Source organism: Ochotona princeps, chromosome 17 (genome assembly GCF_030435755.1).
Source record: "Ochotona princeps isolate mOchPri1 chromosome 17, mOchPri1.hap1, whole genome shotgun sequence".
Classification (NCBI taxonomy): Eukaryota; Metazoa; Chordata; class Mammalia; order Lagomorpha; family Ochotonidae; genus Ochotona; species Ochotona princeps.
This window is the reverse complement of record NC_080848.1, coordinates 27,001,574-27,016,830: the sequence shown is the minus strand read 5'-3', so window position 1 is coordinate 27,016,830 and position 15,257 is coordinate 27,001,574. Positions and strand designations below refer to the sequence as shown.

General features: G+C 48.1%; 1 protein-coding gene across 2 annotated transcripts in view; it reads left to right on the top strand.

The window, feature by feature from the left end:
• The window catches only part of RNF43 (ring finger protein 43), a 67,891-nt gene that overhangs the window by 40,900 nt on the left and 11,734 nt on the right, over positions 1–15,257 (top strand). For both annotated transcript variants that reach the window (XM_058676577.1, XM_004590986.2), the window contains one exon: positions 11,169–11,291. In XM_058676577.1, coding sequence (XP_058532560.1) covers positions 11,169–11,291 — 123 coding nt within the window. The remainder of the gene's footprint in view (positions 1–11,168; positions 11,292–15,257) is intronic.

Genomic DNA, 15,257 nt, shown 5'->3' with positions numbered 1-15,257 from the left:
AGCATGATTATAAAATCTGAAAAGAGGAAATGGGGAGAAGGATGCCTTTGATGCCTGGCCAATGTTCCTGATTACAAAGGCAAAATTGTAGCCGGCAGTAAAGTTACCTGTCCAAGGCCTAGGTGAAGGTCTGCACATGGAATCAGAGAGCAGGGGATTATTGCAGCTGAGGTGGGGGGGAGGAGAGTGGTTGGGCAGTGGGAGACAACAGGGAATGGCTTGCAGAAGTGCACACCCCAAGAGCAGGTGATGCTGTGGGTAAAGGGAGAGGGGCATTAAGTCTGGGGCTCCTTGAGCCCTGGAATGCCCTTTGTGAGGAGGGAATGAGATCACATGGCTTCCTCCATGGGAAGGAAGCAGGCTGAGAACTGGAAGAGCTTGTTCAGTGGGGTTGGGAGGGCAGAGAACAGGAGGGAAGTGACCGTGGATAATGAGCTGTCCCAGCCTGCGCCTTGTGTGGTGCTGGTATTTAGAGGCACCGGTGACTGCCTAGAGAGGGAATCCGAAGGGGCTCTGTCCCTTCCAGCGATAAGGAGGGGTTGGTTATTACAGATGCAATGACGACAGCCCCTGTTGAACGAGCCCTTACTGAGAGATGGGCATTGTGCTAGGCACTTGACATCCAGTACCTCCAGTCTGTGCCTCAATGAGGTGAGGCTCAGAAAGATGAAGTAATTTTCCAAAAGGCACTCGGGTCAGTGGTGGAGTAGGAGTTTGAACCGTGAGTCCATCTTGGAAGGGAGGGGAAAGAAAATTAAAACCAGCAAGTTAAAAGCAGACAGAGTCAAGAGGAAGAAATAGAGTGCACCCTCCCCCCCCCCACCTCAAAGGATGTAAAATGGGATGCAGGACCAGATTCTGAGTCAGGATGATCCAGGACCGGGAGAGGCAATCACCCTGGATTTACCCTTGTGGACACCTCTCAGGCCACACACTCCGCAAATCCCCCCAGCCCGTTTCTTGCTTGGTAAGGTCACCTGCCATGCAGTTACTCAGCCTTCAGGGGGGTTGCTTGGGTCTCCCCTGCAAGGGCATTTAGCTCTTCTTCCTCCTCAGGAGCCCTTCTTCCCAGCTGCAACTGCCCTGGAGAACGGGGACAAAGACAGTCCCTGGATGACACCCAGAGAAGAACCCTGGCTCACCAGGTGACAACCAGAGGCCTGGCTTGAAGGGCTATTCTATTGTTGCTGCTTTTCATCTGAAAATACTTGAAAAATACTCACTGGAAAGCAACCAGATCATACGCAGGTGGAGTGAGGGGGATTCTCATACCACAAACATCATGGCCCCAAAAAATCACATCACTTGCGTTTCTTTTAAAAAGGGAGGGGGCCCGGCACGGTAGCCTAGTGGCTAAAGTCCTCACCTTGATGTGCCGGAATCCCAATTGGGTGCTGGTTCTAATCCCAGCAGCTCCACTTCCCATCCAGCTCCCTGCTTATGGCCTGGGAAAACAGTCAAGGATGGCCCAAAGCCTTAGGACCCTGCACCTGTGTGGAACACCCAGAATAAGCTCCTGGCTCCTGATTTCAGATTGGCTCAGCTCTGGCCATTGCGGCTCACTTGGGAAGTGAATCATCGGACAGAAGATCTTCCTTTCTGTCTCTCCTCCTCTCTGTATATCTGACTTTACAATAAAAATAAAATAAATCTTAAAAAAGAATTATTTATATTGCTTATTTGAGAGAAAGAGAGAGAGAAAGTGATCTTCCATCTGCTGGCTTATTCCCTAAATGAGAGTTGGAGCAGTTTTGAGATGAGAACCATGAATCAGGAACCAGGAACCGGGAGCTGGCCCTCCGACATGGGCAACTCACATCAAAGTGACTGAACCTTTGTGCCACAAAACTGGCCCTTTCATGTTTCTTTCTTTCCTTTTTTTTTTTCAGACTTTTTTTGTGTGTTTGTTTGCTTGCTTTTTTGACTGTATCCCATGTTTTTTTTTTTTTTTTAATTTCAGCTTGGCTTATTCTAAGTAATTTCTTTTCCCTTGTCGAATTCGTCACTGGCTCATGGATTACATGTTGGCATCATTTTTCCCAAGAGACTTTTGTGCTTCCTTTTTGTCACTCATGAGTTAGTTACTCAGTGGCGCCTTTTTTGCTGGTTTTGTAATTTGTTGTTGATGTTGCTGTTGTTGTTGTTGATGTGGCTGTTCTAACTCATACCAGTTGTTGACTTTGTTTCATGGCTTCTCAATTAGGGAAATGTATGGTGATGGAGTACTGGGGTCTATCATATACAGATGTGGGGGAATAATGGAATATGTATCCTTGCTTTCAGACTAAAGATGGATTCCCAATGAAACAGTTGGACGTGTGTAGACAATGGGATGCTGGACTGTCTGACGTTGTCTGTACCAACAATGTCGGGGTGCACTTAAATAAGAGACTGATAGAATTACAATTCGTTATGAAGAACTACACTTTTGTAGTAAAATGGGAAAAATCTGCAGGAGTTTGGGGGGGAAATCCCAACCTATCTATATGAAACTGTACCACATCATTCAAAATTCCAAATAAAAATATATTTAAAAAAAAAGATTTATTTATTTTTCTTGGAAGACAGATTTACTAGGAGAAGGAGAGACAGAGAGAAAAATCTTCTATATGCTGGTCATTTCCAAAGTGGCTGCAATGGCTGCAGCTAAACTGATCCAAAGCCAGGAACCAGGAGTCTTCTCTGTGTCTTCCACGTGGGTGCAGGGTCCCAAGGCCTTGGACTGTTCTCAACTGCCTTCCCAGGCTACAAGCAGGGAGCTGGATGGGAAATGGGGCCACCAGGACAGGAACTGGTGCCCAGATGGAATCCCGGCACGTGCAAGGCAAGGACTCCAGTCACTAGGCTACCACGTCAGGCCCCCTTATGTTTCTTTTAATCTGACTTCAATACCCTAGCTGGGTGGAACTTCATTTTCTTTTTTTTTTTCTTTCTTCTTTTTTTTTTTTAAGATTTATTTATTTTCATTACAAAGTCAGATATACAGAGAGGAGGAGAGACAGAAAGGAAGATCTTCTGTCCGATGATTCACTCCCCAAGTGAGCCGCAATGGCTGGTGCGAACCAGGAACCTCTTTCCGGGTCTCCCATGCGAGTGCAGGATCCCAAAGCCTTGGGCCGTCCTCGACTGCCTTCCCAGGCCACAAGCAGGGAGCTGGATGGGAAGAGGAGCTGCCGGGATTAGAACCGGCGTCCATATGGGATCCCGGGGAGCGTTTAAGGCGAGGACTTTAGCCGCTAGGCCACGCTGCCGGGCCCTGGAACTTTATTTTCAAGGGAGTATCTCCTCACAGGGTAGCACTGAAGTCCTAAAACAGTTCAGGGAACCCAGGTCTTTGTCCATTCTGGGCACTACCAATACGTCCATTGTCCAAACACAAGTGTTCCCCTAACTCCCTCAGGTGCCTCATTCTGGCCTACATCCAGCCTTACAGAACCCCACAGTCGCTCATTGTCATATCCAGGAGTGCCCCGCTGCCTGGGCCACCGGCCGCAGAGTCCCGATACTGACCGGGCTCTCCAGTCCAGTCCCTCTTCTACCTCCTCCCTCCTCAGGAGCTGGACCCATGCCAGCACCTGCATTTCCAGGTACCTTCCACACACTCCCATTGCCCCAAGGCCAGGGAGGGGGAGTCTTGAGGCAACATTTCTGGAGACAAGGAAATAGCTGATGAGGCTGCTTTCTTGGAATAGAAAGAAAGGAAAGAACACAGAACAACATTTACCAAACAGCTCGCATTCTTTCTCCTACTCTGCAGAAGACAAATTCAGTATTTAGATGTTGTAGTGTGACTGAAGTATTTGTGGCTAAGACCCTCTGCGTACTGTCTCTCAAAGCAACTGTTAGCAGGATTTGGGTATGCGGACTGTCTTCGTGATTGCCTGTCAGAGATTGGAGACCCTTAATATTTCATTTGACACATTGACTGAGTCTAGTTCACAGGCCCTGCTGAAGGGGCCATGGTGGGCAGGACGGAAAGACTCAGTGGTAACCTGGTGCGGAGAGGGAGGGAAGCTGGCACTTCCAATAGAGGGAGCCCAGGCAGGACAGCCGCATGAGCCACAGGTGTTTAGCGAAGTGAGGCCTTTCTGTAGCTTGAGTTGCAAGGGGTGAAGACAGTTGGGACAGGAAAGGCAAGCCTGGAGGTGAGACCTGGGGGCAAGGAACAGCCTGAGCAGAACCTCAGAGCTGTGGGTAAGAGTGCAGACTTTACGGCAAGAGCCATGAGGAGCTTTGTCAGAGATTCAGGTAGAAGAATCACACACTCAGGTGACTGTTGTGGACCACCGTAACTGTAACACAGCATAAGTGAGCTCTGGGGAGAGGGTCTTTCAGGAACTTGCCACAATGTCTATACCTATAATGGCAAGATACACGTAAATAGCAGAATGATGGAATGTGACTGTTGCTGAAGGTCTATACTACTGTAATGTGTAGGGAAAAACTGTGCTGGGGGAGGGCAAGTGGGGAGGGTAGAAGGGGAAATTCCTGAGCCTATGGAACTGTATTACATACAAAAAAAAATGTAAAAAAGGAGGAATATTTCAGTCGATTAGGATAGTGATGATGAAAATAGGCATAGTGAAAAGGGAAGAAAAAGGACAAATTATACAAATGTTTAGGCGATTGATTGATAATAATTGATAGCGGTTCCAGCCCCCGAGACAGGGAACCCTGGAGGGGAAATTTGGGTAGAATGGAAAGATTAATTCAGTTTTGGGCCCAGCAGTGTGGCCTAGCGACTAAAGTCCTCACCTTGAACGCGCCCCGGGATCCCATATGGACGCCGGTTCTAATCCCGGCAGCTCCTCTTCCCATCCAGCTCCCTGCTTGTGGCCTGGGAAGGCAGTCGAGGACAGCCCAAAACTTTGGGACCCTGCATCCCTGTGGGAGACCCGGAAGAGGTTCCTGGTTCCCGGCATCGGATCGGTGCGCAGCACCGGCCGTTGCGGCTCACTTGGGGAGTGAATCATCAGACAGAAGATCTTCCGTTCTATCTCTCCTCCTCTATGTATATCTGACTTTGTAATAAAAAAAATAAATAAATCTTTAAAAAAAAAGAAAGGAAAAGATTAGTTCAGTTTTGTACTTGCAATGGGTTTCATGTTAAGTTCTTAAATGTCCAGAGGACGGGGCTGCTGCACATCTGAGGGAGCTTTCAAACTTGGCACACAATAGAGTTAAGTTTGATATAAAACACATTTGAAGTTCATGTATTTTTTTTTTAGACATTTATTTATTTTTTGTTACAAAGTCAGATGTACAGAGAGGAAGAGAGACAGAGAGGAAGATCTTCTGTCCGATGATTCACTCCCCAAGTGAGCATAACAGCCGGTGCTGTGCCAATCCGAAGCCAGGAACCTGGAACTTCTTTCCGGGTCTCCCACGCGGGTCCCAAAGCTTTGGGCTGTCCTCGACTGCTTTCCCAGGCCACAAGCAGGGAACTGGGTGGGAAGTGGAGCTGCCGGGATTAGAACCGGCGCCCATATGGGATCCTGGTGTGTTCAAGGCTAGGACCTTAGCCGCTAGGCCACGCTGTCGGGCCGTCATGTATTATTTTTATATAATATGTAATTTCCATGGCCCTTTTGGAGACCTCTCATGTGGATTCAGGGCACAAGAGAATGTTGGGGAGTTCATACATAATCAATGACTTTATGTGGGACCAAGGCCATGGGGTCAGCTGGGGTCGCCCAGGGAGCATCATGAGTAATGAGTGGAGGGAGAAGAGAACCCTGGGGGTGACTGCGAGCATCTCAGGAACTGGTATTTCCATCCATTTGCTTTAGGAGCCTAGAATTAGTAAGACAGCTTTCCTTGGTCACGAGTTGAAGAATGCTAACATATTTTCATAATATAAATTGTAAAAAAAAATTTTTTTTAGTTACTTTGCAAGAAATTTCCATATCTTCTGACTGGAAAATATAAGATCTTTCTCTGTCTCTCACTATCACTCTATCACACACGCCATTTTCTACATAAATAGGTCTTGTCAAGGATTTGTTTCTAGCCATAGGGTCAAAAGAGCTAATACCCAGAAGTATTAGGAAGGATTTGGAAGTCACCGGCCACAGCATTGAGTCCATAAACATGAGCTCGAATTATCTTCATCATTATCATCAGCATGAGCAATGGAGGGTTGACTATGTTCATTGAGTCCATGACAGACAGAACTCCAATGTAGTAGGTGACCTTCACTTCTCTAAGCCCAACTTTCTCTCTCTCTTTTTTTTTTTTTAAGATTTATTTATTTTTATTGGAAAGGCAGATATACAGAGAGGAGGAGAGTCAGAGAGGAAGATCTTCCATCCGATGGCTCATTCCCCAAGTGACCGCAATGGCCAGAGCTGAGCCAATCCAAAGTCAGGAGCTTCCTCCGGGTCTCCCATACGGGTGCAGGGTCCCAAAGCTTTGGGCCATCCTTGACTGCTTTCCCAGGCCACAGGCAGGGAGCCGGAATGGAAGCGGGGCAGCTGGGGTTAGAACCAGCACCCATATGGGATCCCGGCACGTTCAAGGTGAGGACTTTAACCACTACGCTATTGTGTCGGGCCCCAACTTTCTCTTCTTTAAGTGCCAATGGTAACACCTGCCTCGCAGAGAGAAAAGTCATTGGCCCTGGCCTGCAGGAGGCTTCTCCAATGGCTGATTGACTCCCATCCCTGCCTCCATGGTTCTTAGTTCATAGCCGGGCCCTTGTGGTGACCCCCTTCTGCCCTATCGGAGGAATCCCGCAGTATGGTGTTGCTCTGCAGCCACCGCTTCCTGGCAAGGTCTCAGGGCAGGGTGTGGTTCTTCTCAGATCCCATCCATACAGACTGCTTGGGTCAGCTTTTCCTTTCTTTTAAAATATCTAAGTGGAACAGCTTTAGGAGCAAAGGTTGATTTCAGCCCACGATTTGGAGGTTCACAGTCCAACATCAATGGCCCTGCTGGTTTAGGCGCCTGGTAAGGCAGGAAGGGTGATGAGGGATGATCACATGGACAGCAGGAAGCAGGGTGTGACAGGAAGTTCATTCCTCCTCCAGAGCCACTGGCCTCTGCCCCCAGCAGCCTCATCCAATCACAGTGCAAACGCTCCACCTTTGGACACTATGATTGGATCAAGCATCTGCCCTTACACCATCAATCTTTAATCCATCAACGACTACCACAGACTTTGGGTTTAAGCATCCAGATGAATTTGGAAAGCCTAATTCTGTTCAGTACGTAAGAGCTGCTCTTCTCCAACATGACTGTCCCCTTCTCCCAGTGGTCCTCTGCTCAGGGAGCAGTATTGGACTCAACATGGACAGTCCTGACTGCGGGATGGGAGCCAGTGACCATGCAAAGTGTGGATTGCTGTTTGAAATTTGTGTTTCTTTTTCCTTTTCTTTTTTTCAAATTTCTTTTTTAAATTTATTTTTATTGGGAAGACAGATATACTGAGAGAAGAAGAACCAGAGAAAGGTCTTCCATCCACTGGTCCACTCCCCAAATGGCCACAGTGGGTGTTGCTGAGCTGATCCAAAGCCAGGAGTTCCCTCTTGGGTCTTCCACATGGGTGCAGGGTCCCAAGACTTTTGGCCATCCTCTGCTACTTTCCCAGGCTGTAAGTAGGGAGCTGACTGGGGAAGTGGAGCAGCTGGGAAGTAAACCACTGCCTATATGGGATCCTGGCACTTAGATGTGAAGGACTAGCCAATTGAGCCATCACACTAGACCAGAATTCATGTTTCTTGAAGGCAGCTCTCAATCTTTTGATCTGCAGTGGGAAGCTGACCAGTCAGCAGGCGAATCCTTTTTAAATGCAAATCTGGTCATCCCTGCTCCTAGGCCTCATGCCTGGCTTCCTCTTTCATGTCGGTGCAGTCGGACTGAACCCCAGCCTGCATGCCTCAGCACACATGGCTTCCTTGGTAGGCATGCACCTTCCCATCCTGACCCGTTTTGTTGGCTGCACGGAGTGGATGTGTACCTATTCAACCATCAAGGAAGTGATCAACTCGCTCTTTGCGAAAACGTCCCTGTCCTCTGCTCTGGGGTTCCTGCCATCCTCTTCGTGTGTCCTCTCCTGGACTCCACCCATGCTGTGTCAGCATCACGGCTGTGTGATTGTGTGCTGGTCTCAGCTGCTCTACTGCCAGGAGCCTGTCCTACTCACCATCGGCTGCCCACTGCATTGTGCAGTGCCTGCCCCAGAGGGCGTCCTCAGTGTTGATAGAATCAGGGAATGAATGGGTATCGATTGGGTGGATTTACAAATGACAGGGCCATGCAGTTTGTTGGGGGCAGGAGCTACAACTTCACTGAAGTGCAGACAACTCCATCCTCAGGGCCCTGCCTTTTTCTGGAGCCTGAGGGGTATAGTTTTTCTGCCACCTTGATCACCACCAGACTCACAGTCCTTCGATTCAGAGATGGGAATGGAACTCCTTCCGATCGCTGTGCCTGTTGTCCAGACTGAGTCATGCACAAGCATACAGGCAGGTGGGGAGGACGGAATGTATTTCACAAGAAGCTACTGTGTGAGGCGAACGTGATAACCACTACACTACGGAAAATGCTGTTGGGACAACTGGTTGATAGCCTGCAGAAACAAAAAGATAGACCCACATCTCTCACCATATACTAAGATCAAATCCAAATGGATAAAAGATTTAAACCTACATCCAGAAACCTTCAAACTTTTGGAAGAAAATGTTGGAAACACACTGGAACACTTAGGGGTAGGCCCTCACTTCCTAAAAAAGACTCCAAATGCAGTAGAAATCAAGACCAAAATAAACAGTTGGGACCTCATCAAACTAAGAAGCTTCTGTACAGCTAGAGAAACAATCAACAAAGTAAAAAAGGCAACCCACAGAATGGGAGAAGATCTTTGCACACGACTTAGGTGATAGAGGGCTGATCTCCAGAATATACAAAGAGCTACAAAACAACCAAAATGTCAAAACAAACAAGCCACTCAAGAAATGGGCACGGGAAATGGGCAAACACTTCACAAAGGAACAAACCCAAATGGCAAATAAACATATGAAAAAATGCTCAAGTTCCCTGGCAATAAGGGAAATCCAAATTAAAACATCAATGAGGTACCACCTAACGCCAGTAAGACTGGCCCATATGAATAAAAGCACCAACAACACTTGTTGGCGAGGTTGCGGGGAAAAGGGAACCCTACTCCACTGCTGGTGGGGCTGCAGGCTGGTACAGCCTCTATGGAAATCAGTATGGAGAACATTCAAACAACTCAAATACAACATACCGTATGACCCGGCAATAGCACTCCTAGGAATATATCCAGAACACTTGTTTTATGAGAAACCAACATGCACTCCTATGCTCATAGCAGCACAATCAGTAATTGCAAAGACATGGAAGCAACCAAAATGCCCATCAACAGAGGATTGGATAAGAAAGCTATGGTTCATCTACTCCATGGAATACTACTCAGCTATTAAACAAAACAAAATGCAGTTCTTTATGGCCAAATGGGCCAAACTGGAAACCATAATGCTAAGGGAAATGAGCCAATCCCAAAAGGTTAAATACCACATGTTTGCCTTAATTTAAGATGACACGATGTTATGTATAACAAGTTATGTTATGAATGTTATATGTTGTGTATAAACCTAAATTGAAATGTCAATGAGGTGGTCACAGAAGGTGGATAAGAAATCGCATTTACTTTTACCATATTGGTTACTCGTTACTATGTCAATTAATTCCATGGTGATGTAAATTTTTGCTGATGGTATGTTGGAGCTTTTAATTGATCGGGATGATAGTCTGCTGGCTCTGTCTTCAGACCAGAGAGTGTATACCTAAGAAGCCGTTGAACTTATCTGGACAATAAGATGCTGGACTCTATGTTTGGTATATGCTTGCAATGGGGGAATCTCAACTGAACTTGAACTGTGGTTATGCAACAAGGTGGAGGAATCCACCATGGTGGGAGGGTTTGGGGAGGGGTGGGGAGAATCCCAGTACCTATGAAACTGTGTCACATAATACAATGTAATTAATGAATTTAAAATAAAATTAAAAAAAAAAAAAAAAAAAAAAAAAGAAGCTACTGTGTTCGGGGTGGTACAGTGAGGCGAGCCCGAAAGTGCGTTCAGAAAGTGTGCTTTCAAATCCAGCATCAGTGGAGCCTCTTCTTCAGTATCTTCATACATTCCAGCTCCTTTCTGATTTCTCTGATGGTTTTCTCTGAAAGTCCTTCAGACTGCAGCAGCAGTTGAGAGAGAAATGTGGAAAACTTCCTAGCAGGAGACTCCTTGCCAGAATACACTGGGTTCCAACTGTGTGGGAGTCCCAGCTCACAGGATGATCCAAGGCCAAATAAATCATGCTTTGTCCTCCTAGTGGTCTGACTTTTTAAAAAGAGGTTGTTTTTATTTGTTTGAAAGGCAAAGTGAGAAGGAGAGAGGAAGGGAAAGATAATTCTTTTTTGCCCAGAACAGCCAGGGCTGGGCCAGGCTGAAGCCAGGAACCCAGAACTCCACGCTGGTCTCCCACATGGATGACATCAACCCAAGTACTCGGGCTGTCTCTCAGGCACATTAGCAGGAAGCAGGATTGGAATCAGGGAACCAGGATTTAAACAGGTACTCCAATATGGCACAACATAGGGCGGATTCCAGGGAGGATAGTGAGAGAAGCGAGGCAGTGCAGAGCGAGGAGACCTAAGGCATATGACAGATGGAACTGCATGGGACAACAGCTGCTGGGGTTTACCAAGGAGGCAAGAAGTGGCAGCAGCGTCCTCCGTGGCCTGGGTGAATAAGACTGGATTCTGAAGACGCCGATGGAGGAACACATGGACATTGTCTTGACCTGCAGGATTTGGACTTGGCACAAGGCTCTGGAGGTGACAGATGCCGGGGCCTGGAGACGCACCCCACTCTGTTGTCACAGCTGCTCTGCAGCAGGCTCTTCATGGAGGACCCCCCTCTCTGGCACACCCCAAATGTCCTTGGCCCCCCAGTACTGCTGCAATGACAGTTAATGGTCGGGAGGTTCCTGTGGATCATCCCAACATGAGGCCTCCTCTCACAGTACCGAGAAAGCACCTGGGACCTGCATGGGACCTGCCTGGAACCATGTAGAATCGTGAGCTCCTTTTGGCACTTGTTCCTGCTCTCTGGAGCCTTCCTAACCTACCTGTCTCTCTCTCTCCACAGTCGCACCCCCTGTACCTATGCAATGCCAGTGACGACGACAATCTGGAGCCTGGATTCATCAGCATTGTCAAGCTGGAGAGCCCCCAGCGGGCGCCCCGGCCCTGCCTGTCGCTGGCCAGTAAGGTAGAGAACACACTTGACCTTCACATGTCCTGAGTTTCACCAGCTCCTGGTTGTAAGAGGTTCCTTGTCCCAACTTCCCCAGGCTGTCCTAACCCATGCCAGAGGGCCAGGTGCTCAGCCTCTGTGCTTTCACCATCAGCCACACCCAGCACACCTTCCTGGCTTTCTTCCTGGCATGTGCCTTATCTCCATCTCTGCCCCTATCAGATGGCTTTCCAAGCCCTGACCCCTGTCCAGCGCCACTGCCAGGAGGAGAAGTCAGTGGAAGACTTCTTCCATCTTCCAGAAACATTTCCTGGGCTCTGTGTGAGAAAACAGCAGACAGTGCCACTGGATGTGTCTGCAGGGGGTGACGAGACGACGTGTGGCATGAACAGGTGTACCTAGGGCAGGGGAATCCTCACAGGGGCAGCGAGAGCAGGCAGTAATATCACTGGTCTTGGTCCAAATCCTGGTGGGTTTCCTGATCATCTGGGGCACCTCAAGGAAGCAGCCTGGGCTCTCACCTGCTCCTGTGAGCAGCAGGGATGTAGGCCAGTTCAGCGTGTGCCACCCGCAAGTAGGTGAAGATGTTCCCTTGGTTTGACCTTGCTGACACCACTGGGGTGAGATGCGAGGGGGTGGAGGTGCAGATGAGAGGCGACTGCTGGGACACATATGGAGGAGCTGGCGTGTGTGGTGTCTGCATAGGTTGGGCAAAGGATCGTGATGGGGCGAAGCTGACCTGCGTCTGAATTCGTAATGTGCCTTGGTGTCCACCACCTGTTGTCTAGTGTCTACTTCCCATTAGGCAGTATGTCATTGTGATGGTGCATGTATGAAAGAGAAGAGAGGGAAAGGGAGAAGGGGTGAGAGAAGCTCACTGCCCTGTTCCTTTTTCTTCTCCTTATTTATTAAGAAGGAATATTTTATTCTGGTCATTTTACAGAGAAATCCATGCAAGTGTCTAGAAACTTCTAAAACTCAGAGTTTCCGCTGTTCCTCTAGAGCGGTGTGTGGTTCCACACATGCGTGAGGCCTGGCAGACCGTAGGTGGTTTTCTTCTCAAGCTCTGGAATATTGTGTCTGGAGCAGGGAGATGACACGGTCACAGACACTGTGGAGCGAGGAGCGCGCTCAGCGACCTGCTGTTGGGCCTTTGTTCTGTCACCCTGAAATGGGACTTTGATATCCCACCCTGTGATTATTGTGGAGATGAAAATAACGTATGTCAGGTACCAAGGAATGCCTAAGCTCAAACACCCTAGCAGAAGAGCAGTTATGGCTTTAGAAATAGTACTTCGGGGCCCAGTGCAGTAACCTAGTGGCTAAAATCCTCTCTTTGAACGTGCCGGGATCCCATATGGGTGCTGGTTCTAATCCTGGCAGCCCCACTTCCCATCCAGCTCCCTGCTTGTGGCCTCGGAAAGCAGTAGAGGACGGCCCAAAGCCTTGGAACCCTGCACCCGTATGGGAGACCCGGAGGAAGCTCCTGACTTTGGATTGGCTCAGCTCTGGCCATTGTGGCCACTTGGGGAGTGAATCATCGGATGGAGCATCTTTCTCTCTGTCTCTCCTCCTCTCTGTATATCTGACTTTCCAGTAAAAATAAAATAAATCTTAAAAAGAAAAAGAAAAAGAAATAGTACCTCAGTCACTGACTGTGCTGAGTGCGACCCTTGCTTATTCCCCCAAAGCCAAAGCCAAAAGCCACGAGCTCCCTCCAAGTCTCATGTGTGGCGGCTAAGTACTTGGGCCATCTTCCATTGCCTTACCAGGTCCATGAGCAGGAAACTGGATCAGAAGCACAGAGTAGCCGGGACTTGAACCGACACTTTGATGTGGGCTATAGGCTTCGAAGTAGCAGCTCAACGTGCTGCACGTCTGTCCCTACAGATGTCTTGCGTGTAGCTCAGGGGAGACGTCAGAGAAAGCTGCGTTCTTTGGGGAGGAGTGATCAGTGCTCAGTCAGCTCGGCTCTGACTTATTGGTGTTGTTGGTGGCACTAGATTGGGACTGTCAAGCCAGACAACCCTGGAGTTGAGGGCTGGCTCCTCCTCTGCTTCTGTGTGGCCTGGGCATTTTAGCTCCCTGCTGCAGGCTGGGTTTCCTCATCTGTCACAGGAACTCATCATGGGGCTTGTAAGCATTTAGGAGGACAGGAGGGACAGGTGGAAGTTCTCAGCCTCCTGCCAAGGACATAGTAGCTGCTCAATACATTATTGCTATCACCGACAGTAGCATCAGCCCATGCTTTTAGAGATTAAAAAAGGTTGGATCTTTTTTTTTCTTTATTTCTTCTTCTTCTTCTTCTTCTTTTTTTTTTTTTTTTTTACTTGTTGGTTTTTTCTCTGAAACCCTCACCAAATTAAGGACTTTTACATTCTTGTCACCACCCTTGATCCAGTCACACAGATCAGTTTCTGTTTCTTTCTTAGCAACTCCAAGCCAACCCCTGTGACAAACCAGGCATTTATCACACCCTGTCTGGACCAATCCTGGTGGCCTTTTGCCTGGCAGGAGTGAGGTCTGTGAGTGCAGGCCGTGTCTGGTGGTTAAGCATAGGTGCTCTGGAGACCCAGGTCCTGGGTGGGAATCCTGCGTCGACTGCCTTTCCACTCAGGATCCTGACCGTGTTATTCAGCCCCTCCTGTTTCTCAATTCAAAAGTGGAAGTGGAGGAAGAAGGAGAAGGGCAGTGGTGAGGCATAGTAAGTTAAGCCACCGCCTTTTCTACACCAGCATCCTGTTATGGGCACCGGTTTGAGTCCTAGCTGCTCCACTTCTAATCCAGCTCCTTGTTCTAATGTCCCTAGGAAACCACCTGAAGACAGCCAAAGTTTTTGGGCCCCTGCACCCAGGTGGGAGACCTGGAAGACGCTTTAAGGCTCCAGACTATTGGCTTCAGCCTGGCTCAGCTCTGGTTGTTGTGGCCATCTGGGGAGTAAACCAGCCAATGGGAGATCTTTCTCTCTCATCTGATTTTCAAATAAAAATAAAAATAAATAATTTTAAAAAGATTTATTTTGTTTATTTGAGATGCTGAATTATAGAGAGACAGAGAAGCCAGAAGCTTCTTCCTGGTCTCCCATGCAGGTGCAGGGTCCCAAGCAATTGGGCATTCCTCTGCTGCTTTCCCAGGCCTCTAGAAAGGAGCTGGATGGGAAGTGGAGCAGCTTGGACACCCATATGGAATCCTTGCGCTTGAAAGGGGAAGACTAGCCAATTGAGCCATTGTACCAGGCCCTTAAAAAAAAAAAAAAAATTTTTTTTTTAAGTGGAGCTGGGTGTCTTGTAGAGTTGTAAAAAATAAATGAAGCCATCTATACCCATTGTTGATGTAATAATAGCTAATACTTAAAAAGCATTTTTTGGTGCCAGGTTTTATTATGAGTGCTTTACATGGATTCATGTGCTCTTAGCAAAACCTTAGGGAGCAGATCAGGTTGCTGTGCCACCATACAGAATAGGAAATGGAGGCACAGAGGAATAAACTGATTTGTTCAAAGTCTCAAAGCTGATAAATTGATAGCAGAGCCAGGTTTCAAATCTAGGCAGTCTGGGCAAATGCAAATTTCCTTCCCTCTCCTTTAAAAAGTTTGATCTATTTTATTTGAAAGGACAAGCGAAAGAGTGACGGAGGCATCGTCCATTTGCTGGTTCATTCCTCATAGTTTACAGGGCTGGGCTAAGCCAAAACTGGGAGCCAGTAACTCCATCTGGGTCTCCCAAGTGGGTGGTAGGAACCTAGGTAGCTTGAGCCATCACCTGTTACTTCCCAGCGTGCATATTAGCAGGAAGCTGGAGTTGGTAGCAGAGCTGAGACTCAAGCCAGGCCCTCCTGTATGGGATGCAGGGGTCCCAGTGACATCTAACTGCTATGTCAAATTTGAGCCCCCTTCTCTTTCCTTCTTGCTCCTCACTACCTGGTACACTCCCTCAGCTTTCCAGCCCAGGTGGATCGGTCTCCTTGTACTGAATCTTCCCT